The sequence below is a fragment of the Gymnoscopelus microlampas genome (assembly GCF_963454915.1).
Source record: "Gymnoscopelus microlampas genome assembly, chromosome: 23".
Taxonomy (NCBI): domain Eukaryota; kingdom Metazoa; phylum Chordata; class Actinopteri; order Myctophiformes; family Myctophidae; genus Gymnoscopelus; species Gymnoscopelus microlampas.
In genome coordinates, this window is record NC_139960.1 from 33686704 (window position 1) to 33700479 (window position 13776).

Sequence of the window (13776 nt, forward strand, 5' to 3'; positions counted from 1 at the left end):
GAGAGAGAGAGAGAGACAGAGAGAGAAAGAAACCACCGAATACAACACTGCTGTGTTTCTATATGGCTTAGTATTCAAGCCTTTGTCAGCTCGCGTCCTGAGCTGATTTGACTTATTCTTTCTCAACAATATGGCAATGCCTCCAACTCTGGACAAGCCATTTAAATAAGAACAGCATACGGAAAACCACCAAAGAATCACAAAATTAGTTATTTATCAAATGCTGGACATTTATTAAAACATTTATTTATGCCAATGTATGCCACAAAAGCAAACGTACAACAGTTATTGTCAGAAAATTGGTAGTGAGTACAAAATGAAAACAATTCTTAATCGCACAGTATTACAATGCAAGTAGAAAAAAAAAATTACATTTATGACGTGACAGAGAATAATGTAACCATGTCAACCAGTGAATCTCAAGAGGCACATAATCATTGGAATTGGCTTGGAGAGACAGAGAATCACTGTGCATACATGTAAACAGCATGTGCTTGGCGTGCATATTGTCCACGGTAGAAAGAATGATTCTGCTGGCACTGCAGTGTCTGAACCCACATCAATGACAAGATGAATAAATAAAAGGAAGAAAAAGAATGGGAACGTGTGTGCATCTGAGAGAGCGGGGGGGGGGGGTAGACAATTCCTCTCATTTGCTAAACGCATTCAGACCTGGAAAGCATCGGTGTCATTATAGATCGTAGCTATATATATATAGCAACATACTGTAGGTTTTCAAGAAAACATTTTGTTGCCGTCGGGCAGAAACCTCTTATCTCCATTTTCTAACGTTTTCGTAAATTAACACCCTACTTGATCATACTACAGCGTCACACAAAAGTACCTAAAGTACTTTTGCTATTTTTGTGAATCCTGAAAAGTCACAGTTTTGGACGTACGAGGTTTCCCCCTGACGGAGACGATTTGAAGAATCGTCCTCAGGTCTAAATGGGTTAATACGACTGCTGCAAGTACCAGTAGCATTCACAGAGACTCATTATTGGGCCAATCAAGCATGTCATGCTTATGTTATTGACATCCTCTGCATGTGGCACTATCATAGACAGACTCAAATACATGGTGGTAATGGAAGCATGAAAACCATATTACTGTGCGTGCTTCAGACAGAGACTCTGACCTGGGTTCAGACACACCATGTGAAACACCATAGTGGTGGCCAGTGCCGGAAACTAACTATACTGGCCGTGCTGGCGGGCCAATGACAAAACTCAGTGGCTGCTTTTTTTATCTTTTCACCAGCCATCTTAAACATTGGAATGGCACGGGACGTCTGCAAATAGGTGCCTGGTAACAAACAGGCAAAATTCTAAGCTAAAAATATTGGCGTTAATTTCCCACCCCGACGAGGATCCAGCGGGACATAATGTTAAGTGCCTCGGTGCAAAGAAAAATCATGGGTTATCTCAAGGCGATGAGCAGTGAAGAGAACAACAGTTATGGAATACATATATTTAGTTATATACATAAATGTAAATATATAAAAATGTCCAAATACATTAAATTGTCTGTTTTTTTTGTTTGTTGTTTCGCTAAACCTTTATGTGCAGCATCTTCTTGTCTCTCACAGCATTGTGACGAATGCCGCCGTGTCCAGTAAGGAGAAGTAAGAGGAATGTTCCCAGCTGAGCGACGCAAAGAGACAGAGAACCGCCGCCAGGCTTATGGAGGGGGAGGGAGGGCGTTTATATATTACCACAGCCATTCCCCTCTCTGTTAGGGCGACAGAGGTTACCTCAGTCGCCAACGTCGCTGTCCTGGTCGCCTATGAGCCACAGGAAGTGGAAGCTGAGGGCGAGCAGGGCCGTGCCGAGCAGGTCGCCCAGCGCCGTCAGGTAAGGGATGGAGAAGCTGTCCGGGTCCTTGCCACTCCGCCACATCAGGTGGACCATCCAGTCCGCGATGCACAGCAACGCGAACACCTTGAGAAAGAGGGGCAGACAGGCACGGATGTGAGAGTGTGTAATCCATAATGTTTTTTTTTTTTAACCCATTCAAATCTGTGTCACTTTAGATCTCTTTGGCTATTCAAAAATAGCAGATATACAAGCTCATAGGGCGGCACCGAGTGCCGCCCTATGAGCTTGTAGATCTGCAATTTTTGAAAAATCGTGAAAATTAAATTAATTTTAACTTAAATCTTTTGCTTCTGGGGATTCTACAAATGTCTTCAAAATCAAAAACAGTTTTCTGAAACACTTGCTATAATATCAGTGGTTCTCAAACTTTTTCATGTCAAGGACCCCCCAAAATTATATGTACTAGACCATACCCGTAGGGGGATATGAGCACCCAAGCCCCGGTGAAGGGCGCAGACGAAAGTACAGACCTTGCTGCTTGTTTCTCCCGCAAAACCTGGCAACCCCGCACACAGTTTAGCGCGAGCGCACACACACACACACACACACACACACACACCACGGAGCTGTGTGTCGCGAGCGAGCGCGCACACCAAACACACACGGCAACAGCGTGCGCATGTGTCGCGCGCCCCAAGACACAACGACGGCGACAACCACAGAGGTTAGTCAAATTATAGGAGGATTTGGCCGCGGACCCCCCATCTCAAAATATTATATAACCCCAGAAGCAAAGATTTGAGTTACAAATGTTTGCTTTAAAAAAAGATATATATATATTCAAAGATTATATATATACATTATATATATAGGAACAAATTTTCACAATTTAAAAAAAATAGCAGATCTACAAGCTCATAGTGCAGCACTCGGTGCCGCACTATGAGCTTATGAATATCTGCTATTTTTGAATAGCCAAAGTGCAAAGTGGTTGCACAGATGCGTTCCCGGATTGAATGTTTTACAGATGTCCGGCATGGTGTTGAGAGGGGTCTATTAAAAGATAAACACGTGGATATAATTTAAGGGGAAATTAGCTGTCCAGGGTTGCTAGTAGAAACATAAAAAAATAAAATGTCTTGGAATGGATGGCAATTAGGATGAACTCTGAACACAGTGCCAGCCATTGAAAGACACTGCCTGCTAGCCATACAGGCATTTCACTGACAGATCATTATAGAAGAATAAGGTGGCTGGTGAAATTCTTGCAACAACAACTCATTCTCAAAGTACCAAAGGATAGACCCACTTATGAATGTATACAGCTTGTAGACAGTTATACTTGTCTTTAGAATAGGGGAGCAGACTCTGTGAAGGAGGTTCCCTTCATGATAACTTTGAGAAGTCATCGCACAATGAAAGCGCCTCTGGGACACACAGCGTCCTGTCAAACCTAACTACACATGGCAGGCAAAGTCAGAGTGACAAGGTTTGCCCTTCATTCGTAATATCAGTCTCCCTTTTTTTACTTACTGCTGCAAAACTCTCTTTCACAGTCTTTGATGCAAACTGCTGCCAAACATATTTTATCTCTAAACTACTGTATATCAAAATTGTCATCACCACCACCACCACCCTTATCAACTCTGACGAGAGAAGAGAGAGAGGAAAAGAACATGCATTTGCAGTCTATGTGGTGTCATTATTTCAAAGAAACGGATGCATGCAAATTCAACATTTAGGTGAATGTCAACCAGAACTAAGAGAGGGAACTGTAAAAACAGATCCTTCCCCCACATACACTTTCGTTCCCTAATTGTGTCTGCGAGGCCCGAGAGGAAACGTTGTCCACAGAATTAAATATAATTTAACCCATTAAGAGCTGAGGCCGATTCTACAAATGCCTTCTAAATCCTACGTTTCTATATCAGCTGTGCGCAAACTTTTTCATGTCAAGGACCAGCAACATTACATGTATTTGGCTGCGGACCCCATCTCAAAATGTTTTGTTCCAGGGACCCCCAGAAGCATGAACTATTTGTAGTGTAAAAGGTTTGTTTTGAATATGGCTGTGCAGCAGTGAGATTCAGAGTTGCCTCGTGAAAAGCACTGGCGACAGAGGTCATGTCCAGACCGAACCAGGCAATCAATTTAGTTTCAAGCTGTACGATCGGTGTTGTTGATTTGATGTTTCTTTTTTTATTATTTGAAATGTTGATTTCAAATAAAGCAATTTTAAAAACAATGTAACAAATGAAAACAAATAATTCAGAATAACAGTGAATAAAAGATGCATTCTTGAAAAGGAGTGAGAAGAAGCATAACTTATCGCTCCCATCCCTCCTCCATCAATAATAAATATCACTAATAAGCTTCCACGCTAGTCAATTTCTATCTATAATATATACGTATCTATCTGTGATATTTATACATATTACATACCTACACATACAGTACATTCTCTTCACTCTAGCAATACAACTTCAAAAAGACTCTTCACTTGTATCTAAACCTGCATTTTGGGAATACTGGACACTGTCTATCAAGAATACGTTAAATTCTGTTTTTCTTTTCTCTTGCCCTCATTCTCATCGCTTAAGAATATAGCAAAAATAATTATAAAATAATTTATGGATACGTAACTGAAAATAACCGGCAAACAATAACAATTCATTTTGAAAAATCTAAATTCATTATTGAAATCTCATCAACTCTTACATGCAGCAACTCTGTACTTGCATGCAAATTCAAGCATTTTGAAGAACACATTTTAGCACTTAAAGCCAATGCTGATAGTGCAATGTAAAATATATTGAGCGAAGCAGCTTTATGTTTAATCTCTCTCTCTCATGCCTCACAGGCTTCTCTGCATTGAGGTTTGTGTTTACTTGCAAACTGAAGAGGGGAGAGAGAGAGAGTGCAAGTGTGTGTGTGTGTGTGTGTGTGTGTGTGTGTGTGTGTGTGTGTGTGTGTGTGTGTGTGTGTGTGTGTGTGTGTGTGTGTGTGTGTGTGTGTGTGTGTGTGTGTGTGTGTGTCTGTGTGTGTGTGTATATGCGTGAGAGACATATATGAGAGAGCGAGAGAGAGAAAAAGAGAGTTGGGAGAGTGAGCGAGAGAGTGAAAGAGAAGAGGCACCAAGGGAAGAGGTAACTCCCTGAGCAAACAGAAGGGGGAACTTTCCACTCTTCAGAGAGGACAGCCTAAAACCGGGATCATATAACGGGGCCATTTGTTGTTGTGTGCCAACACCGAAATATACTGCAGACTCACAAAAACAAACATCTCATCAACATGGAAAAATGTGCTACCAGGCAGCAAACACTGCCATGTGGACAATCTATTCAATTCAATTCAATTTTATTAAAGTGTCAAATCACAACAAGTTGTCTCAAGACACTTTACATGTAGAGAAGAGACCCGACAGTCCCACCCCCACCCCATCTGATGCTGTATCACTATTTTTATATTGTGAACGCATCATGATTATAATACAATTATAATTATGCCACTTCTACAACATTATGAATGATTTGATACTCAGTCGAGCACCGGAAAGAGCCTTCAATTTGATGTCCAATACACAATCCAAAGGAGGCTGCTTTCCTACCTCTAGGGGCTCAGGAAGGGATTGTTTCTCAGTGAAGTTGCAGCCCGTGAAAGAGTAGATCTGAACTCTGGCCTTCACATCACTAAAAGGATATCAGACCCTCCTTATAGTGCACAAACAGGTACACCTTCTGGACCAGGGGTTTGAGAGAGATGGGAGTTGCATTGCATTATTAGCTTGTTCCTCGTCTTTGTTACTGAGAGTCACAGTCCAGTAGCCATTGTCAGGCTCAGCTGGATCAGTCCTTTCCTACTGGCCACGCCTAAATCCCACTTAAATCCTTCCACCTGAACCTCAAAGTAAAACCTGCCCGATGAGAAGATCTAGTGTCCCAGGACACTGACATTGACCTCATCAAGGGGGAGGGTATATACATTATATAGCCTCCCCTCTCTCCTTTGTTCCGTTTGACTGAGGAAGACGCAAGTCAAAACGTCAGTCACCCCTGCAAAATAATATATACGTGCAGACCAGTTGAGTGCTCCAGTATTTTATTTGGATAGTCTCTCCTGAAGTGTCCAGGTATTATTCTCTCTGATTCAAGTTGTCCCTGTTGAGCACCGACAAGCCCTTCTGCCTTCAACTGGCTGAAGCGCGTTGTACTTCTCTTCGTACCTATGTGACAAACCTATTTGCGATGTTGGAAGATCCTTTCACACGTTATGTTTGACTTCTTCCTTCTCTTCAGACAGGATGAGTTTGGGATGTGTTGTGTTGGTGTGTTCGGGACAGCCTCACCATCTCTTCAACCTAACCACAGTTGTCTTCACAGTCCCCACAAAGAAGTTGACAGCAGGAATGTTAATGTCAGACCAATGCTTGGTGTGTGGATCACACCTAAGGAAGTCGCTGCAGCGTAATTGGATGTCTTGGACTCAACTTGACCCCTCTTGACAGAGGCCAGCAGGGAGGCTGTCCGCCCTCTCTCTTTCTGTGTCTAGCCTGTTGAGCTTTCCAGATCACCAGATCTCCAAAAGCCTCTGCTGTCTCTCAAGGATAATAATCTACCTTTATTTATAATATACCTCTAAATTTGCCTCCATCTTCCCCAAGCTGAGATGTTCTCACTGTGCCCTCTTCCTCTGGAATGTTGGAACATGTGCTCTTTCTCAGTACAGAGTTGGTGAACACGCAACTGATCAATCACGCACAGGTGGTCCATCATGCGTCTTACATGTTTTGTCTTCCAGGTCTGCCACAGGGTTCATGAGCTTGTGTCTCTTCAGGGCTTCCAGTGTCTGATGACATGAAGCTCCAGGTGAGTCTCACAGTAAGAGCCCAGAAACACACAAAAGCAAGGGACATGTCCACGTAACAGTAAAGAGCCCAGAAACACACAAAACAAGGGACTTGTCCATGTAACTCTGTGTACAAATGTAACCATATCTCCTGTCCTGTGCTGTGTGATACAGGATGTATAGAGGGTGTGTCCACATGAAGTGGTAACAAGATCAGTGAACATACTGTATAGGGAGAACATAGGATCTGCCCCTCAGGCAGAACAGACAGGAAGCTCCCTACCTAGACAGAGGTCTAATTAGAAAGCACTGTATATCCTGATGTCAGTCACCAGCGGTTGCGAACGTCTTAAAGGAATCCCACACAGTAAAATCCTCAGTGTACACATGTGTACAAATGGAACAAATGGACGCATAGGGGTCCATTTGGTTACAGACAAGGGTACATTTTGTACACTCACTCGAGTTACAAATGGATAAATAAACGCTGAGGATTTTGCTGTGCATTATTAAAGAACTAAGACTAACATATCATTCCTACTGAATTCACTACTGGACAGATTACTCTCTCATGTGAACAATTGCATAAACTAGATTTAAAAAAATAAGCCTAGGTTTGATATAGGATTAGGCTATTAAAATCTAAATTAATTTAAATCTATGCATGGTTCGTTCAATCCATCCTATTTTAATGCAATTCTCCTAAAAGTATAGTGCATTTGGAATTCTGAGAATGATGATTTCGCTCTTCTGAACAAATAATTACTCTATAATCGCCCTCAGCTGCCACAGAACAGTATAAACAAGCATTGCTCAAAGCAACATTCATGCGATAACCCCCGCAAGCTGTCAGAGCCAGATTTACAACGATGCCAATGGATTCGTAACATTATTCTGTCTGCCTTCAGATCGGAAAAAGCAACTTTTAAGCACTATGCAAAATTCTAAACACCCGTTCACATCGAGGTGTGCATGCACACTCGGCGTTCTCTTTGGTCATAGATCTGCACTAGATCTTACCTTCTGATGTCAGTTTTGAAGTTTCAAAGTACCACCAGTGTTGCCTAAAGCAGTGGTTCTCAAACCTTTTCATGTGAAGGACCCCTTAATTAATGTGTATTTGGCCACGGACCCCCATCTGAAAAGATTTTGTGCCAAGGACCCGCCATACAACATTTGTGGTGTGGACATTTTCAAGAAAATTCAGACATTTGACAAGAATGTCAAGATGTTTTGAAAATAGCTGATATATAATGGGTCCCCCGACCCCACTTTGAGAACCCCTGCATTAGACCACGGACCACCATAACTCTGACAGTGTACAAATGGAACCAAATGGACCCGTTGGGTCCATGTACACACCACATAAGGGTTCATTTGGTTCCTAAATATCACGTTGCTACGTATCGTTGCTGTAGTGCCTCTTATATCCATATTTCACTTTTTTTTCTCCCCGTAAATACTTGATCATACTACATCACGCAAAAGCATCGAAAGCAGCAGATCTACAAGCTCAAAACGTGGCGCAAAGCGATACGTTTTGAGCTTGTAGTTTTGCTACTTTTGAATTTGAATCCTGAAAAGAAACAGTTTTGGACATATGAGGTTTCCACCCGACAGAGACGATATATAGCTAAAATCGAATATGACACAGATGTTTTCCAGGTTTTAATGGGTTAAACGTGTAAAGCTGCAATGCAAAAATGTATACTGAATAAATCTTTATTTTAACCAATCTGTATGGCACTATGTTGTAATACATTATAACTAGTACACCTGCAGTGGCTGGAAGCGGTCTACCTACTCTTCCATTAGGACACCTACTGGTTAACAATATCTCCCCGGCCCAAAGGAAGAGCGGTAGAAATATGGGCCCTCATTTATCAACGCAGCGTATAAACCGGCATATATTTTTCCATATATTCGGCCGTACACCAACGTCGAAGTCACATTTATCAAAGGATCCTACACAGCTGATCCGAGCGTACATTTGGTCCCAGCGTTGATAAATGTCACGGCTGAAACCGAGCGTCATTTAAATAACACGCCCTTAAATATTCTCAAAACGCCCCGATTTTACGACATGAAGACGAACCAGAATACGACCAAAGACATGAAAAGCCAATAAGAAATACTTTCCCCCGATCGCTTCGCTTCATCTCGCCGCACACGCACACGCCCCTCTCTCTCTCACTCACACACACACACACACACACACACACACACACACACACACACACACACACACACACACACACACACACACACTCCGTACCGTAGCGGTACAATCTAATTGTCACGTAGTAGGCTTGTAGCCTACATGAATGACATATTATGAAACCAATTACATCGCCATGAATGGAATACGTTTGTATATTTATTTATTTACCCCATACCGAGCAGTGCGCGTTCCAAGTTACACTAAAGCAGTCATGTAGTAGGCTATATTCCCCATGAGACTCGGGCGGTCTGCAGACTGCAGTGATCCCGCGCCGCCCACGTTATAAGAGATTGGAGCGTCAGGTTTATATCCTTAACCCAGCCAGGTTGTAGCCTATAACTCCCTATGACATAACTCCATACCATAGGACAAGCTACTGTAAGTTAGTAGACCTCACTGTCCCGACCGCGCGACTCCCGACGCAAAAGCGCTCGTTGTTTTGAAAATAGCAGATCTACAAGCTCACAACGCGTCACGATGCGATGCTGGCTTGTGAGCTTGTAGATTTGCTATTTTCAATGCAGCCAGATCTACAATCTTATCTGAATGACTGCTAAAGCAGTTTGTTTAAATTAATTTATAATGTTATATTTTCACAGGGATTATTTATTAGTGTAGATATACATTTTGGAGTGGATATATGTGTCCAGATGCCTGTCAGACCGTCAGACAATGCTGCTCCGCAGGTCTAGGATGAAATAAACGGGTGCAGCCAACGTCAACAACTGGTCTCGACCAGACGTGAGATCTCAGCGTACCGTAGGATAAAGCCCACGTCAGGATATATTGATAAATGCCGAAAATTGCGGTGAAAACGCCGTACGCCCATTATTTGGGCTGCACCGCGTTGATAAATGAGGGCCACTGTCTCTCGTGCAGGAGACCTGGGTTCGAATCCCGGGTAGCACACAGAAGTTACGGGCTGCAGCTTTAAATGACCTTTCCACTTTTCAAACAGAGTGGCAAAAAAAAAAATACAAATCTAAACTAGCTAAAGCAACACAAACATCAGAAGCACAGAAAACATACTGCCAAAATACCATACATACCACAAAGTCAAGTCATGGCAAACTAGAAATGCTGAAAGGAGCAATTGATACTCTGATGGCTTTTGCTTCCATAATTGTCAGCCGCAAAACAGTTCAAACTCATAGAACTCACAGATTCCTTAAAGGCGTTACCACAGACCACAGCTCTAGGAATGCATAGTGCATGTGCAAGCATGCGTGCGCGCACACACACACACACACACACACACACACACACACACACACACACACACACACACACACACACACACACCTGTTTGTCTTTCAGTGTCCACCAGGAAAACCCACGAGAGCTACAGTATGTCAATAGTTCAACGTTTAAATGCTGCTTATTCAGGTTCTCACCGACTCAAAGCTATATCAGAGAAGCTACTGTATGCTGATTGGGCTCATCAAAGGCAGAGTTCAGTGACCTAAACATGCTCCCTGTTGTTGTTGTTGTTACATTGCTCATGAATTATACAAAATAACACCATCAATATTCATAGAACAATGACATTCAGATGGCCTTCTCCACTGAAGTACAGAATCTGAAGGTGCAAACTTGCATCGGACGACTTACAAGCCAGTGAGTGGTGAGTTTAGCCTGGTTTTATAAGCCTGCTGCTCGTCGAAAATAGCTTTCATATAAGTTATCTGCTAGGGACAACATTGTGTGTGTGTGTGTGTGTGTGTGTGTGTGTGTGTGTGTGTGTGTGTGTGTGTGTGTGTGTGTGTGAGATTGGGTGTAGGAGGGTTAGGGCTGTCACGATCAGGACATTTTACTTGACAATTAATTGTTACACAAATAATTGCGATTAACAATTTAATTGTGTTTTGGGCATTGAACATTGGAACATACAAATTACATTTCTGTTCGTTTTTTAGGCTTCGTAGACAAAATTCTACCTGGCAGATTGACAAATAACTTACATACAAACAAATGACTGACATATTTAATATCTGAATATACTTTCAAAATCTTTTTTTTCAGAAATAGTTAATCTACAAGCTCACAACTCGTCTTATTGCGTTGTGAACTTGTAGATCGGCTATTTCCGCTCTCAAATAATTACGGTTAGGCGAGTGGAGCGGGGTCTCACCTGTAGCAGGGCAGCAGCCAGGTATACAGTCATGAAGATGGGAGTCAGGGTGGTGTGGCCACTCTTCATCAGATGGATTGTGTACAAGAAGATTAGATGACCAGGGACCACCAATAGGAGCAGCACCTGAGCGGAGCGGTGATTGGGTCCTGAGAAAAGACGGGAAACGGTGAGGGAGAAGGCGGTGACAGAGGAAATAACGTTAAAAAGGTGAGGCACACAGCCCTCCCCCCGCCCCCCATCTAAACAGAGTCCATAGTAGGGGCTGATATGACCTCAATACTTTCAATATCACGATTTCAAACTTTCGCCTCGATTATGATTAATGAAACGCAATGAAAAAAAAAAGGAAATGGTGAAAATAGCAGATCTACAAACTCAAACTTTTTATATGCCACTGTTGTGCAACAAAGTAAAATAGTTCATGAGACTAATAATCAATTTAGTAGATTATATATAAAAAATAATCGTGTTGATAAAGTTTATATATAAGATTTTGTGCAAACTAGAAGTACCTATCGCACTGATATCTGTCAGTCCTTGTCCCTTTTATGCCCATAATATATGGAGATCCCTGATGTCATCAGTACATGGCCATATATGGGCATGCCCCCTTTTGTGCCCACATATGGAGCTGACTGATTTGTTTGCGCCTGATACCATGACGACACACACGATTTCTCTGAAACAAGAGCAGCCAAGAAGGAAGGATCTGTTGACCCCAGAGGTCAAATGCCCCTTTTACACACCACTGCAGACTACGTGCCCTGCACACACACACACACGTGCGCGTAGTCAATATACTGATGTGCAAACACACGCATACACACATTAGCCAATGTATTCCTAGATTCCTAGACACAGTGTCTAGGATTGAGAATGTTTTCCTAAAGTTGTACCAGTAAACAGGACAAAATATGAGCCAGGTGCAAACTGCAAATAAAGCCATAACTCGCAGGTTGTGACAGTTAGCAACTGGGAGAGCTCTGCTTCCAACCAAATGACCTGCGAACCTACTATGACCTTCAGAGTCTCACCTTAGTTCAATTCACTTTATAATTGTTACACTGTGAATATATTTCTCAAGTACAATGATGACATTTATTCAATTTAAGTTAAGCCTATTCTGAAATGAGCGTCTATGGTCCAATCAAAGATGTATAGGTGCCTCTGAAATGAAAAAAGGTTGAGTTTTTATGATGTAAGCATGATGTTGCGTCGAGGCTACTTAAAAGACAAGACCACTTTGGTAGAGGTTTGGGTTGTGTAGTTAGTTACCTTGCCTGTAGGCTTGCCACACTTATTACATAGTCGCCTGATCACTGATCACAATTATTTTACATAATCATTTCCATTCATCTGTATAAAAAAAACTGGATGAAATTGACAGAAATATAATGACATCTTTATTTCCATGTCGTTGTTGACGCTCTTTTAACCGCTTTCAATCTGCTGTCCTTATTTGGGCCATTTAGGGCAAAGAATCTTCCACAAACAAAAATAAAGTTATTTATTTTTGATTATTGGTACCCGTTGCAGTCATTTGTTTGCATAGCTCAGTAATAGGCTTCTTTGTATATTTACATTATTTATGTTGATATCTGGCCTGTGAAATGTATGTTTACACAGCCTAAGCAGCAAGCAGAATTGTATTTTTTTTTATTTACGTTCCAATGTCCAAAACACAATTAAATAATTAATTTAAATTGTTTGAGACAATGACAGCCCTACAGTAGTTACCTGATCCCCAGAAGGTGCGACATGGGTAGTAGCAGCCCTTGGCCTCCTCAGGCACTTCCCCAGGCGCGCAGTGGAAGTGGAGGTGGGTGGAGAATCTGCTCGACTGAATCGCCACCAGGTTCCCCCCAATACCTGGACATCAAAAAGACTTAAGCTGAAGAACGGAATCATCTCAGGCGAAAGTACACTTTCATGACAGAAACATTAATGAATTGCATTTTTATGGCGCTTTTCTAAGTACTCAAACTTACTCAATGCGCTTTACAATGGTTCATTCATTCATACAGGGGGGGGACATTGGGAGGTGGAGCGGCGAACAGTCCACGCCAGCGTCCCCACTTTTCCCACATTCACACACCAATGGTGGCAAGCTAGCGCCGACCGAATCATTGGAGGCAATGTACAGTAGGGTTCAGTGTCTTGCCCAAGGACACTTAGACATGTGGACAGGAGGAGCCGGGATTCGAACCGCCGACCCACGGATCATTGGATGACCTGCTCTACCTCCTGAGCGACAGCCGCCCTTCATAAGAGTAATTGTCCTGGGTCAGTCACTGAGATGGTGTCGCAGACGGCCATCTATGAGCCGATCCACGGTGTCATATATATATATGGGTTCCCACTAGGGATGGGACGATAATCGTTATCGTGATAAAAAAACAACACAATAATCGTATCGCAGAGATTTTAATTTATCGTGAAATTGTCCTCTGTCATACACTAGGATGAATTGGCTTTTGTTGAGCTGCAAATTCAGTACCACTCAGACCCTCTATACTTGATAAAACAGACCTGTAAAGAGCGCATTTGGTACGCTCTTACTTCACTCTGCACAAATCAATTTGTCCAAAATAGCCGATCTACAAGCTCAAAACGCATGTGAGCTTGTAGATCGGCCATTTTTGGCGAACGTTCCCCCCAGAATAGGGATGCTGGGGATTCAAGTTGTTAACAATTGGCATTTTAAATTTTAGCATTTTTGATCATAGCGATGATATCATCAATTATTTTTGTCACAATAA

General features: G+C 42.2%; 1 protein-coding gene across 1 annotated transcript in view; it reads right to left on the bottom strand.

Moving 5' to 3' along the window:
• Positions 1 to 502: 502 nt before the first annotated feature.
• Positions 503 to 13776, bottom strand: part of slc41a2b (solute carrier family 41 member 2b) — a 29835-nt gene continuing 16561 nt past the window's right edge. Inside the window, exons 9-11 of the mRNA XM_084050482.1 lie at positions 12755 to 12886; positions 11015 to 11163; positions 503 to 1940 (exon numbers count right to left, since the gene is read on the bottom strand). Of these exons, the coding sequence (XP_083906608.1) occupies positions 1755 to 1940; positions 11015 to 11163; positions 12755 to 12886 (467 nt within the window). The 3' untranslated portion in view covers positions 503 to 1754. The remainder of the gene's footprint in view (positions 1941 to 11014; positions 11164 to 12754; positions 12887 to 13776) is intronic.